Consider the following 14137-nt stretch of genomic DNA (forward strand, 5'->3'; position numbering starts at 1 on the left):
CACAAACCATCGGGTTCTTTTCTTTTAAAATATATTTGGCAAAATTCAGCGTTTTTAATGAACTTCTTTTGATGAAAGCGGCGCGGTCGCCGTGCAGACTGGAGCCAGGGAACACAGCTGTACAATGGGAGGGGCCTCCAGGATTAGCCACACCCCTTTACCTTATCTGGCACATGAGGGCACCTTACACTGGTCGGGGCCCGATGCCCACAATGCGTCACAGACTCGACCATCCATGGTGGCAATGTTTGACCTCTGACCTCCATAGGCGGGGGTCAGGGGGAGCCCTCCTCGGTGCAGGATGCCCCCGTCATGTAGGTGACCTGTGAGCGCTCCGCTTCTGGTGTTTCTGATGGGCTGTCCGCGCGGGTCTCCAGCGCACCGTAGGAGGCGTGGGCCGGGGAGCCCAGAGGGGACAGCTCCTGCTCCTGTAACACGGCCGCCACAAAAACCTGGGGGACAAAAAACGGTGACGGGCGTGTGGGTAGATGCAGCCTGGGGGCCCGATGACCGGAGCGAACACTCACCGTGGACTGCAGCGTGGACGAGATACTGCTGCTCTCCGTCTCCTGGATGATCCCCTCCCCCTGTTCTGACATCTGCAGGAGACAGCACTCAGGTCACAACGGGGGTGGAGTCTAATGGGCCAGGGGGTGGAGTCTAATGGGCCAGGGGGTGGAGTCTAATGGGCCAGGGGGTGGAGTCTAATGGGCCAGGGGGTGGAGTCTAATGGGCCAGGGGGTGGAGTCTAATGGGCCAGGGGGTGGAGTCTAATGGGCCAGGGGGTGGAGTCTAATGGGCCAGGGGCGTTTATTGGTCAGGTTCTAGGGGTGGAGTCTAATGGTCCAGGGGTGTTTATTGGTCAGGTTGCAGGGGTGTGGTCTAGTGGGTGTAGCGGTCAGGTTCTAGGGGTGGAGTCTAATGGTCCAGGGGCGTTTATTGGTCAGGTTGCAGGGGTGTGGTCTAGTGGTCCAGGGGGTGGGGCGGTCAGGCTACAGGGGCGGAGGGGTTACTTGCCTGATAGCTCGATGGTCTCTTTGGTTGCAATTTTCTGAGACAAAGCCCGAGGATGGAGAAGAGCACGCAGCAGAGAAGAGAGGCGAGCGTGAAGAGCGTGACCGGGTGAGTGGACCCTGCGGGAGACCAGGGGGGTGAAGATGCAGGTGGGGCCATGCTCCTCATCGTCTGGGGTGCGGGGCCATCACCACTTACCCAGCCGCAGGACAGAGAAGAAGAGCAGCCAGAAGATGCAGAAGATTGGCGCGGCGAGCAGCTGGCGGGCGGCGGCGGCGTGCAGGCGGGGGCTCAGCTTGGTGGGGATGTAGGCGTAGTAGATGTTGTAGCGGTCCGTCATGTGTTTCAGCAGCAGATACAGCAACCCTACAATGCAGAGAGCAGTGAGATGTGGGGTACACGCAGCGCCCGCCCGCAGGGTCCCCCTAGAACTCACCAAAAGGGGCGATGATGGGACAAGTGATGCTGTAGGTCATCACCACAGAGAAGACGCACGTGGTCCAGGCGTACTCCAGTCCGAACTGGAACTCATAGGCCTGACTCTGCAAGGAGAGAATGAGAGTCCTGACACCAGACATCGCCCCTGAGCCCGACCCCGGCCGTCCAGCCGCATTACCCGCTTCACATGGAGGCGCTCAGGGGCGGACTTGGCCAAGCACAGACGCGTTGCGTAGACGGTGAGGCCGGGGATGCGCAGTAACTCCATGGCTGTGCCTATCAGGCTGGCCGTGATGACGTAGTTCACAAAGAACGCCCCATTGTTTGGCAGAAACACACACCTGTGGGCGGAGACAAGTCACATGATCAGCGAGCGCCATATTGGGGGGGCAGGGGCATCAGGAGAGTCAGGTGATCACAGAGTGCCGTATGGGGAGGATGAGGAGAGTCACGTGATCACAGAGTGCCGTATGGGGAGGATCAGGAGAGTCACGTGATCAGAGCGTTGTATGGGGAGGGGCGGATCAGGAGAGTCACGTGATCACAGAGTGCCGTATGGGGAGGGGCGGATCAAGAGAGTCACGTGATCACAGAGCGCCGTATGGGGAGGATCAGGAGAGTCAGGTGATCACAGAGTGCCGTATGGGGAGGATCAGGAGAGTCAGGTGATCACAGAGTGCCGTATGGGGAGGATCAGGAGAGTCAGGTGATCACAGAGTGCCGTATGGGGAGGATCAGGAGAGTCACGTGATCAGAGCGTTGTATGGGGAGGATCAGGAGAGTCAGGTGATCACAGAGTGCCGTATGGGGAGGATCAGGAGAGTCAGGTGATCACAGAGTGCCGTATGGGGAGGATCAGGAGAGTCACGTGATCAGAGCGTTGTATGGGGAGGGGCGGATCAGGAGAGTCACGTGATCACAGAGCGCCGTATGGGAGGGGCGGATCAGGAGAGTCACGTGATCACAGAGCGCCGTATGGGGAGGGGCGGATCAGGAGAGTCACGTGATCACAGAGCGCCGTATGGGGAGGGGGGTATTAGGAGAGTCATGTGATCAGTGAGCGCCATATTGGGGGGGCGGGGGCGGTGTGTCAGGAGAGTCAGGTGAGCAGAGAGCGCTGTATGGGGAAGGGCAGATCAGGAGAGTCAGGTGATCACAGATCGCCATATAGACCGTATGAGGGGTATCAAAAGTGAATAAATATTGGGGGTTGTAGTACTCACTGGAACTTCAGGTTTGCAGAATCCACGAAATGGATATCAAAAAGCCATCGGAAGAAGAGATCCAAGCTGGTAGAGAAAAGGGCCTAAGAGTGTAAGCTCTGCAGACAAGAGCACAGTACAGTCTGATGGTGCGGGAGGGAGGTGCAGTACCTGGTCAGCCCTAGAGAGGGCAGTACGATAACCATGAAGACCAGGAACAGGTAACACTTGTGCATCGTCAGCTGGTTCTCATTAGACCTGAAAAGAAAAGCATTGTGGGAGGTGTGCGGGGGATGGATGGGGGGGGGGGGGGGCAGTGTGTGGTGGGGGCAGTGTGCGGTGGGGGGGGGGGGGGCGGCCAGTGGCAGTGTGCGGGGGGGGGGGGGCAGTGTGGAAGGTGTGCGGGGGCGGCCAGTGGCAGTGTGCGAGGGGGGCGGGCAGTGTGCGAGGGGGTGGGCAGTGTGCGAGGGGGTGGGCAGTGTGCGAGGGGGTGGGCAGTGTGCGAGGGGGTGGGCAGTGTGCGAGGGGGGGTCAGTGTGCAGGGGGGGAGCAGTGTGCGGGGGGAGCAGTGTGCGGTGGGGGAGGCAGTGTGCGGGGGCAGATCAGTGTGCGGGGGGGGGGAAGAAGTGTGCAGGAGGATGGGGGGTCAGTGTGCGGGGGGAGTGTGCAGGGGGGTGTCAGTGTGCGGGGGGGTCAGTGGTACAGTGTACAGTGTGCGGGCAGTGTGGAAGGTGTGCGGGGGGGGGCAGTGTGGAAGGTGTGCGGGGGCAGTGTGCGGTAGGGGGGGCATTGTGCTGGGGGGCAGTGTGCGGGGGGTGGGGGGGGCAGTGTGCGGGGGGGGGGCAGTATGGAAGGTGTGCGGGGGCGGCCAGTGGGCGGGGATACAGTGTTGCAGTGTGCAGGGGGGGGCGGGCAGTGTGCAGGGGGGGCGGGCAGTGTGCGGGGGGGGGGGGGGGGGCAGTGTGGAAGGTGTGGGTGTGCGGGGGGGCAGTGTGCGGTGGGGGGGGCATTGTGCCGGGGGGCAGTGTGCGGGGGGTGGGGGGGGGCAGTGGGCAGGGATACAGTGTTTCAGTGTGCAGGGGGGGCAGTGTGCGAGTGGGCAGTGTGCAGGGGGGGCGGGCAGTGTGCCGGGGGGGGGGGCAGTGTGGAAGGTGTGCGGGGGGTCAGTGTGCGGTGGGGGTCAGTGTGCGGTGAGGGGGCAGTGGGATCGACACCTCACTGACGAGCGGGAGCGGCTCATACCTCGTCCAGTGACATTCCAAGAAGGCGGAATAATAGACCAGGAAGGGCAGGCACACGGAGAAGACCCACAGCAGCAGCGTGGGCAGGAACTGGGTGATGACCGGGTTCTGGGGGAGAGGACACATGAGCTGTCAAGCTGGGGGCGAGGGGGCACAATGCTCAGATATTGGGGCGCACACACCTGTAGGTTCTCCACAGGACGGGTGACGTTGAATCGGTCCATGGTGCTGACTACGACGGCCGGTGTGGTCAGGAAGAAGAGCAGGATGAACAGGGCCAAGTTCAGAGCCACGAGTCGCAGCCACCACGTGGGCCCGGACACCGCCAGGTTCTCCCTGTTACCAGCAGGAACATCAGCAGACGCTCGCCAGCGACGGGACAAGCAGCGGACAAACGGTCACTCACCAGATCACATCACTGGGCGCAGGAGCGTAATGCACACCCCACTGGTGAGACTGGAGGACTGGGGTGACTGAGGACTGCTGGGGCGCTCGTCTACATCGTGGCCGGCGGTAGTCCTGGATGATTCTGATGGGGAGACACAATGATCACTGGCCCCTCCCACCTCATCACATGGCCCCTCCCTATTGCTATGTAAGCTCTGTGGGGCAGGGAGCCCAGAGCGTCCAATCACAGGCAGAACAAGCGCCCCCTTCAGGAGGGTCCTCGCCCTACTCACACCGCAGTCATCCGCTCGTCCTGGAAGGTGACAAACGCAGAGCCCAGTCTCTTCAGCGGAATGCGGTTCCTCTCCGCCGTGAACTCGTCGGTCAGCTTCTCCTCCAGCTCTGCGTAATACTGCTCCGCATCTACCTGAAAGAGGGGCAGCGGGTGAGGAGAGAGCGGCGCGGGGCGAGGAACGCGAGGAGAGAGGGCGGCGCGGGGCGAGGAGAGAGGGGGCGGCGCGGGGCGAGGAGAGAGGAAGGCGCGGGGCGAGGAGAGAGGGCGGCGCGGGACGAGGAACGCGAGGAGAGAGGGCGGCGCGGGGCGAGGAACGCGAGGAGAGAGGGCGGGGCGAGGAACGCGAGGAGAGAGGGCGGGGCGGGGCGAGGAACGCGAGGAGAGAGGGCGGGGCGAGGAACGCGAGGAGAGAGGGCGGCGCGGGGCGAGGAACGCGAGGAGAGAGGGCGGGGCGAGGAACGCGAGGAGAGAGGGCGGGGCGAGGAACGCGAGGAGAGAGGGCGGGGCGAGGAACGCGAGGAGAGAGGGCGGGGCGAGGAACGCGAGGAGAGAGGGCGGGGCGAGGAACGCGAGGAGAGAGGGGCGGCGCGGGGCGAGGAACGCGAGGAGAGAGGGACCAGGAGGGGCGAGGAACGCGAGGAGAGAGGGACAGGAGGGGCGAGGAACGCGAGGAGAGAGGGACAGGAGGGGCGAGGAGAGAGGGACAGGAGGGGCGAGGAGAGAGGGACAGGAGGGGCGAGGAGAGAGGGACAGGAGGGGCGAGGAGAGAGGGACAGGAGGGGCGAGGAGAGAGGGACAGGAGGGGCGAGGAGAGAGGGACAGGAGGGGCGAGGAGAGAGGGACAGGAGGGGCGAGGAGAGAGGGACAGGAGGGGCGAGGCGAGAGGGACAGGAGGGGCGAGGCGAGAGGGACAGGAGGGGCGAGGCGAGAGGGACAGGAGGGGCGAGGCGAGAGGGACAGGAGGGGCGAGGAGAGAGGGACAGGAGGGGCGAGGAGAGAGGGACAGGAGGGGCGAGGAGAGAGGGACAGGAGGGGCGAGGAGAGAGGGACAGGAGGGGCGAGGCGAGAGGGACAGGAGGGGCGAGGCGAGAGGGACAGGAGGGGCGAGCCGAGAGGGACACGGGGTGAGCCGAGAGGGACATGGGGTGAGGCGAGGGACAGAAGAGGTGGACACGGGGTGAGGAGCAGTGGATTGCGAGCCCCAATGAAGAGGGGCTGTAGCTATAGGACACTGCGGTTCCTCTGTATGAGGCTCAGGGGTCTGGGCCTCGGTGCAGGGCACCACTTACCTTCTGGAAGCCGCAGCAGTCACAGGGGCAGAGCCGGGCACACGGGTGGGTTGGAATCAGGATTCTTCCTTCTTTCTGTGATCTTCCAGCAAAGTACAGACGACCTTTCATGGCTCGCCGCCTAAAAGTAAGAGATGTGTCTGCTGAGGGGAGAGGATCCTGCTGGGCGAGGGGGAGACCCACAGCACACTACACATACACACTATGCATACACTACACACACTATACATACACACACACTATACATACACACACTACACATACACACACACACACACACACACACTATACACTGCACAGACATTGTGCTTTGTGTATGTAATCAGGGAACATTCCCCAGCAATTCTGAAAAGAGAAATATCTACAGGTGTATGTATACAGTCATGTCCATAAATATTGGGACATGGACACAATGTAACATTTTTGGCTCTATACACCACAATGCTTGTTCCACCAGAATTGTACTACGTAAAGTACAACCAAACCAAGGGGAGTAGCAACCACTCACCCTGGCTAGGAGCAAATAACAACATATATTATCCACCACCACCTATGAGCGCCTTCTCCCCCTTTCGGGGGGGGGGGGGGGGGGCAAGGATGACACTCTGCGGGGGGGGGGGGGGGGTAACAAGGCTGACACTCTGCGGGGGGGGAAAGGCTGACACTCTGCGGGGGGGGCAAGGCTGACACTCTGCGGGGGGGGGTAACAAGGCTGACACTCTGCGGGGGGGGAAAGGCTGACACTCTGCGGGGGGGGCAAGGCTGACACTCTGCGGGGGGGGGGGGGGGCAAGGCTGACACCCTGCGGGGGGGGGGGGGGGGGCAAGGCTGACACCCTGCGGGGGGGGGGGGGCAAGGCTGACACCCTGCGGGGGGGGGGGGGGGCAAGGCTGACACTCTGCGGGGGGGCAAGGCTGACACTCTGCGGGGGGGGGGGGGCAAGGCTGACACCCTGCGGGGGGGGGGGGGGGGCAAGGCTGACACCCTGCGGGGGGGGGGGGGGCAAGGCTGACACCCTGCGGGGGGGGGGGGGGCAAGGCTGACACTCTGCGGGGGGGGGGGGGGGCAAGGCTGACACCCTGCGGGGGGGGGGGGGGGGGTGTAACGGAACTGCTCTCTGGCTATAGGAGAGGTTCACCCACTGGAGCCTTGTCGTAGGTCCAGCGTGGGTGGAGGACGGTGAGACCCCAACCAAGCTGCGGCGGTTCGTGGGGTCTGCAGGGCGTACGGTGTCAAGTGGAGTGCTTGGAGTCCTCGGAAAGCACTAGGAGCATCTATCGACTGAGGTACCCGGTCGGGGTGCCAGGCGTTCCGTTACAGGGGGCAAGGCTGACACCCTGCGGGGGGGGGGGGGGGCAAGTGTGACGAAACCAACCTCGCCACGGTGTTTTGGAGGGGGCTGGTTGCCGGCCTCCTGCCTCAGGATTATGGCCCATACTAACTGTAAAGAAGACAGGCCGGCCGCACAGCTTACATCTGTCTTTGGAATTGTATTTTGTTATGTGAGGCACCCAGATGGCTAGTTTAATTGTATTCGTGTGGTCTGAGTGCCATTCACCTAATGATATGTGTCACGAAACGGCCCTGAGCGCGCCGTCCAGCGGGCCACGTGACTAATAACTCAGACAATTTGAAAGACCATTTTCCTTCCTTTTATATTTCGGTTGTGCGTTTCAGTGTATGGACATCTTATTTCGTGCTAGATTTGGTTACTGGTGGTGTGCTTTTAAATGTACTATTTTTTCCCTTTGTTGTAAGGATTGGAATGGCCTGGTGGAAATGCAATTGTATGCTAATTACTGTGTACCTCACCTCTTCGGGGCTGTAAGAAGGCCATCTGTATGCAAATCCGATGGTCTGATTCCAGCCTGGACATGTCTAGGGTTACATAAGACTTGCAGTGTGTGTATAAATGCATGTGCCCAAGACCCTAAATAAATCAGTCAGTCCCTGTTTCAAGTCATACAGCATCGTCTGGTGAGTGATTCCAGGGCGCAACACATTGTACCAAGAAGGCCGGGCCACTCGGCAGTCGGGCTGATCTCCACCGTGGGTGCCCCATCCCCTCCGCAGACGTCCGAGACATCACCAACCAGGGGGTCAGACAGGAGCAGGACCGCAGGCGGACATCCCATTCTGTCACACTGGTGGCAGCAGTGGGATTGCTCTCTGCACCCCCAGAAGAGACCCTCATCTCAGCATGGCAGCCTACGCCAGCTGTAAACGAGACACTCTGCGAGATCTGCTGGAGAACCGTGGAGGGTCTGCGGGCTCGAAAACCAAGGATGCTCTGGTCGAAGAGCTAATGGACATGGATCAGCGGGAGAGGGCCGCGCCCGTACCCCCACCACCGACCCCCTCCCAGGCACCCATCTCTGAAAATTCCTTCCAGAAAAAGGTACAGCAGCGGGCAGCGGCTTACGGAGAAGCCCCGACGGAAGCCACCTTCCACAAGATTGTCCAAGAAATCGCTCAAGAGGAAGAGCGGGAAAGGGTGTGCCAGCATGAGCTACGGCTGGCAGAAATCCAGTACCAGAGAGTGGAGAGCCCCAACCCCGAGAGACCAGCGGCCCGGAAAGTACCCTTCCAGGTCTTCAAGACTTTTAACGAGGCGGAGGAAGAGATCAAGAGCTTCCTCCAAGACTTTGAGCGGTCGTGCCAAATACACGAGGTTCAACGTTCCGCTTGGGTCGGGATTCTCGCCTGTAAGTTGACCGGACGAGCTGCGGAGGCCTATCGAACCGTCCCAGACGAGGAAGCCCGGGACTACGAGCAGGTAAAGCAAACCTTACTGGCCTGCTTTGCCATCACTCCCGAGGCCAGCCAGATGAAGTTCCGGAACTCACGCCGGCCCAACGGCACTACCCATGTGGAGTGGGCACACCGGCTGCAGAGACCTGAAGACCTGGTTCGCTGGGAGCAAAGCTCGAACCGTGGATGACATCACCCAGCTGTTCCTCCTCGAACAATTCTTTGACCACACCGCCCCGGCAGTACGGGAGTGGGTGAGGGACAAGAAGCTCCAGACGGTGCAGCTGGGGGAGGAGTTGGGACCCGGTAAACAGGCACAAGTTAGGCAGCTGCTCCAAGACCGCCAAGAGATCTTTTTTGCCCTCCCCGGCTATACCAGTCGGACCGTGCACCAAGTAGAAACCCCCGGCCAGAGACCCCTCCGGCAACCAGCATACAGACTCCCGGAGGCAGTACGCAAACCCATGCGGGCTGAAATCCGGGAAATGCTGGAGCTGGGGGTGATCGAGCCTTCGACCAGTCCCTGGGCATCGCCCGTAGTCCTGGTCCCCAAAAAGGACGGTACCACTCGGTTTTGCGTCGACTACCGGAGGTTAAACAACTGCACCATCACTGATGCTTACCCCATGCCCCGAGTCGACGAGCTGTTAGACAAGATCTCCCAGGGCCATTTCTTGACCACCGTCGATCTGTGCAAGGGGTACTGGCAGATTCCCCTTGCAGAGGAGGCTACCCCGAAGTCGGCCTTCATCACCCCGTTCGGCCTGTACCAATTCCGGGTCATGCCGTTCGGGATGCAGAACGCTCCGGCCACCTTTCAGCGGTTAATCGATCGCCTCCTCGATGGCCTACAGGAGTTCGCTTGCGCGTACCTGGACTGTAACGGACCGTTTCAGCAGACAAGGGGTTAAAATCCGGTTAGGCGATATGCCCCTTTCTGAGAGACAGGCACAGCTACTGCAGAACACCAAGCTCCCGAACTGGATACAAAATAGCACTCCAAACTGGAACCTCACGAATAGCTGCCAGCAGACGAACAGGAAAAGCGTACAGTCAGCTTACACTCCTGGCAATCAGTCTCTAACAGCATACAGGGAATCCCCCCAATAACGAGACAAGGCTCCGTGTTGAGGGTCAAGCAGTGCTCTGACTGTACTTTAAGTACAGCCTCTTTTATTGATAAAAACCAAACATAGTACTGCCCACAGGGTTTTGAAATCCAACCAATCAGTAATTCACAACACACACAATGTAAATACAGCAACCAATCGTTCCCGCCCCCTAGAGGACCAGAAGGGAGACTGTGACACAGGACAGATACAACATATCCCCACAATGCATCATGGTTTCCTCCTCTCTGCCTGGGAGACGACCGAAGACAATCCAATTATCTCTCAGGACAAAGGGAGATCGCCAATACACATGTGGAGACAACAGGACAGACATCACCATTTAAACACACAATGGGACAATAGAACCACACCCAGCATATTCCTCCCAAGCTGACAAGTTACACTTATTATAAGTTGTTACAACTTTGTGAGGTTACATTGTCCATACATATAACTTACATCAATTTAAACAGTATAACTTGGGGGACAAACCTATCCAAAATTCCCTGGAATAGGTTCAGGGGTTTAAAAGTTACTATGGGCCATAATCCTGAGGCAAGAGGCTAGCAACCAGCCCCCTCCAAAACACCGTGGCGAGGTTGGTTTCGTCACATGGACGACATAGCCATATACAGCCAGACCTGGGAGGAACACCTCCACCATCTGGGGGTGGTATTAGATCGAATCAGGGACGCCAACCTGACCCGTAAACCGGAAAAATGTAAAATAGGGATGTCCGAGGTGCAGTACCTCGGCCACCGGGTGGGCTGTGGGACCCAGCGACCAGAACCCGCCAAGGTAGAAGCCATTCTAGAATGGCCCACCCCCGTGACCAAGATCCAGGTCCTCGCCTTCTTGGGCACCGCGGGGTACTACAGGAAGTTTGTCCCCCACTACAGCGACCTCGCCAAACCCCTGACAGACCTGACCAAGAAATCCCTACCCCGCCAAGTCCTGTGGTCCCCGGAGTGTGAAGCAGCCTTCCAGAAGCTGAAAACCGCCCTAACCCAAGCCCCCCTCTTAGCAGCTCCGAATTATAACAAACGTTTTATCGTCCATACGGACGCCTCAATGTTCGGACTGGGAGCCGTGCTAAGCCAAGTGGGGGACGACGGGGGGATCATCCGGTGGCGTACATCAGCCGCAAACTCTTACCCCGGGAGGTGGGATACGCCGCAGTGGAGAAGGAGTGTTTGGCCTTGGTCTGGGCCCTGAGGAAATTTCAGCCATATGTTTACGGGCGGTCCTTCACCGTTATGACCGACCACAATCCACTGGTGTGGCTCAACCGGGTGGCGGGGGAAAACGGACGCCTGTTGCGGTGGAGCCTGACCCTCCAACCATTTAATTTTACGGTCCAGTACCGGCCCGGGTCTCAGAATGGGAATGCCGATGGACTATCGCGACAATCTGCCCGGGAACCCGGAGACCCGAGCTCACTGACTCCCCCTATTCGACCCGTTGGGGTCCAACCGTGTCCGTCGGACTTTATTGGGGGGGAGAAATGTCACGAAACGGCCCTGAGTGCGCCGTCCAGCGGGCCACGTGACTAATAACTCAGACAATTTGAGAGACCATTTTCCTTCCTTTTATATTTCGGTTGTGCATTTAAGTGTATGGACATCTTATTTCGTGCTAGATTTGGTTACTGGTGTTGTGCTTTTAAATGTATTCTCTTTTCCCTTTGTTGTAAGGATTGGAATGGCCTGGTTGAAATGCAATTGTATGCTAATTACTGTGTACCTCACCTCTCCAGGGCTGTAAGAAGGCCATCTGTATGCAAATCCGATGGTCTGATTCCAGCCTGGACATGTCTAGGGTTACATAAGGCTTGCAGTGTGTGTATAAATGCTTGTGTCCAAGACCCTAAATAAATCAGTCAGTCCCTGTTTCAAGTCATACAGCAACGTCTGGTGAGTGATTCCAGGGCGCAACACATTGTACCAAGAAGGCCGGGCCACTCGGCAGTCGGGCTGATCTCCACCGTGGGTGCCCCATCCCCTCCGCAGACGTCCGAGACATCACCAACCAGGGGGTCAGATAGGAGCAGGACCGCAGGCGGACACACCATTCCGTCACAATATGCACTCAGACTTGAGCTATCTGGGGATATGTTACATGTCTGTGGTTGCTGGGAGGGTGTGCCATTGTGTGTTTAACTGGTGATTTCTGTCCTGTTGTCCCCGCATGTGTATTGGCGATCTCCCTTTGTCCTGAGAGATAATTGGATTATCCCTCGGTTGTCTCTGGGGCAGAGAGGAGGAAACCATGATGCATTGTGGGGATGTGCTGTATCTGTTCGGTGTGTCGCAGTCTCCATTCTGGTCCCCTGGGGGCGTGTCCACCAGATATGGACCTGCATAAATACGGGCGGGTAGCCCTCAGTAAAGGGTTCCTGTTTTATCCTTCATCATGCTGAGACTGGTGTTTGGATAACTGATCAAACTGGGGGATTGCTATACGCTGAAGATTTGCTATACTCCCCTGGCATAACTACGAGCTCTTGTAAGAGCTGTTCCTGCTCTCTGGCTGTAGGAGAGGTTCACCCACTGGAGCCTGGAGCCGTGTCGTAGGTCCAGCGTGGGTGGAGGACGGTGAGACCCCAACCAAGCTGCGGCGGTTCATGGGGTCTGCAGTGCGTACGGTGTCAAGTGGAGTGCTTGGAGTCCTCGGAAAGCACTAGGAGCATCTATCGACGGAGGTACCCGGTCGGGGTGCCAGGTGATCCGTTACATTGGTGGCAAGCGGTGGGATGGCGTCCTAGTGTGAGGAGAAGCAGCTCAGAGACACCGTTCGTGGAGTATATTGAGGGCAACGCTAGGATCCGTACAGCGCCCCTGGCTACAGCAATATGGATGCCGTTGGTTCCTGCACAGCATTCAATGAGGAAGATCACCCGGATTACAGGGATGCCGTGCGGAAAGGCGTATGGCACCAGGCCCTGGAGGACGTGCAGCGTCGGAGGGGTGAGAGTCTTCCCAGTGAGGAGCAGAGATTACGAATGCGATTGGCGCTGCGACTACCTCTACTGGGAGAGCAACCATTGATGGAGTGGGTGTCAGAGCTTGAGACACTGGTATGGCAGGAAACCTGGCTGGATGACGCTTACCAAGCACTATGGTGGGACACAGTACGACAGTCTCCATGGATGGAGGAGTACTCCAAGCCCGAAGGTGAGGAATATAATTGCCCTGGGTTATTGTGGGAGTCTTTTGAAGACATTGACTTTGGGAGCACAGACGAATCTAGATTTTGGGACATTACTGAATACAGGTGGGACTTGCACAATTGGCCTACAACTAGTGGGGTGGGGGCAGATCTGACCTTTCTGGTCCAAAGGGAGTGGGAGCAAGATTATCAACAGTTGTTTCGCTCCATTCAAGCCCAGCACAAGATACAAGACAGTTGGATACCAGGCCCAGACCTGCAGCCCTACCCCTGGCAAGTCACAGCTGAGGTATCCCCTACTTCCTCACCAACTGTGGAGGTAGGGGACTTCATAGACTGGTACTGGGAGGAACCCCAGTCGGCAGGTGGAGATGGGATCGTAGTCACTCCACCGTCCGAACAGGGTGGCTGGGCAGGCGGCCCAGATCCCCAACTGCCACTGGGAGTACAGGGAGAGGAGATTGTTGGTCCCTCATCTCTGCAACAACCAGAATCACTGGTAGTGGAGACAGCCGGTCTCACTACCCTGCGGCAGTATACTCTACAGGGAGAGGAGACAGTTGGTCTCTCTCCCCAGAGGCAGATGGGGTATCCAAAGGAGGGGTTAAGTGATAGCCCCCCTCCACAGCTCTCTCCCAGCCCATCACTTAACCCCTCCTTTGGATACCCCATCTGCCTCTGGGGAGAGAGACCAACTGTCTCCTCTCCCGGTAGAGTATACTGCCGCAGGGTAGCGAGACCGGCTGTCTCCACTACCAGTGATTCTGGTTGTTGCAGAGATGAGGGACCAACAATCTCCTCTCCCTGTACTCCCAGTGGCAGTTGGGGGATCTGGTGAAGTCCCCTACCTCCACAGTTGGTGAGGAAGTAGGGGATACCTCAGCTGTGACTTGCCAAGGGTAGGGCTGCAGGTCTGGGCCTGGTATCCAACTGTCTTGTATCTTGTGCTGGGCTTGAATGGAGCGAAACAACTGTTGATAATCTTGCTCCAGCTCCCACTCCCTTTGAACCAGAAAGGTCAGATCTGCCCCCACCCCACTAGTTGTAGGCCAATTGTGCAAGTCCCACCTGTATTCAGTAATGTCCCAAAATCTAGATTCGTCTGTGCTCCCAAAGTCAATGTCTTCAAAAGACTCCCACAATAACCCAGGGCAATTATATTCCTCACCTTCGGGCTTGGCGTACTCCTCCATCCATGGAGACTGTCGTACTGTGTCCCACCATAGTGCTTGGTAAGCGT

General features: G+C 58.5%; 1 protein-coding gene across 1 annotated transcript; it reads right to left on the minus strand.

Annotated features, from left to right (window-relative positions):
• Positions 1–14: 14 nt before the first annotated feature.
• On the minus strand, positions 15–7952 carry TMEM63C (transmembrane protein 63C). The gene is made up of 14 exons (XM_044273465.1): positions 7875–7952; positions 5867–6055; positions 4576–4709; positions 4302–4424; positions 4078–4231; positions 3897–4003; positions 2826–2912; positions 2676–2741; positions 1631–1793; positions 1451–1556; positions 1213–1380; positions 1018–1133; positions 528–599; positions 15–452 (listed from the first exon to the last, which is right to left on the minus strand). The coding sequence occupies exons 1-14, from the start codon at positions 7950–7952 to the stop codon at positions 276–278; spliced, it is 1740 nt and encodes a 579-aa protein (XP_044129400.1). The 3' UTR covers positions 15–275.
• Between the last annotated feature and the right edge of the window lie 6185 nt (positions 7953–14137).

Source organism: Bufo gargarizans, unplaced genomic scaffold (assembly GCF_014858855.1).
Source record: "Bufo gargarizans isolate SCDJY-AF-19 unplaced genomic scaffold, ASM1485885v1 fragScaff_scaffold_692_pilon, whole genome shotgun sequence".
NCBI lineage: Eukaryota > Metazoa > Chordata > Amphibia > Anura > Bufonidae > Bufo > Bufo gargarizans.

Coding starts and splice junctions, on each gene's coding strand:
- TMEM63C (XM_044273465.1), bottom strand. CDS start 7,952: ATGTCTCGGACGTCTGCGGAGGGGATGGGGCACCCACGGTGGAGATCA. Junction 1,134..1,212: donor CTTCTCTGTCCTGCGGCTGG/GTAAGTGGTGAT, acceptor GGTCTCCCGCAG/GGTCCACTCACCCGGTCACG. Junction 600..1,017: donor AGAGACCATCGAGCTATCAG/GCAAGTAACCCC, acceptor TGTCTCCTGCAG/ATGTCAGAACAGGGGGAGGG.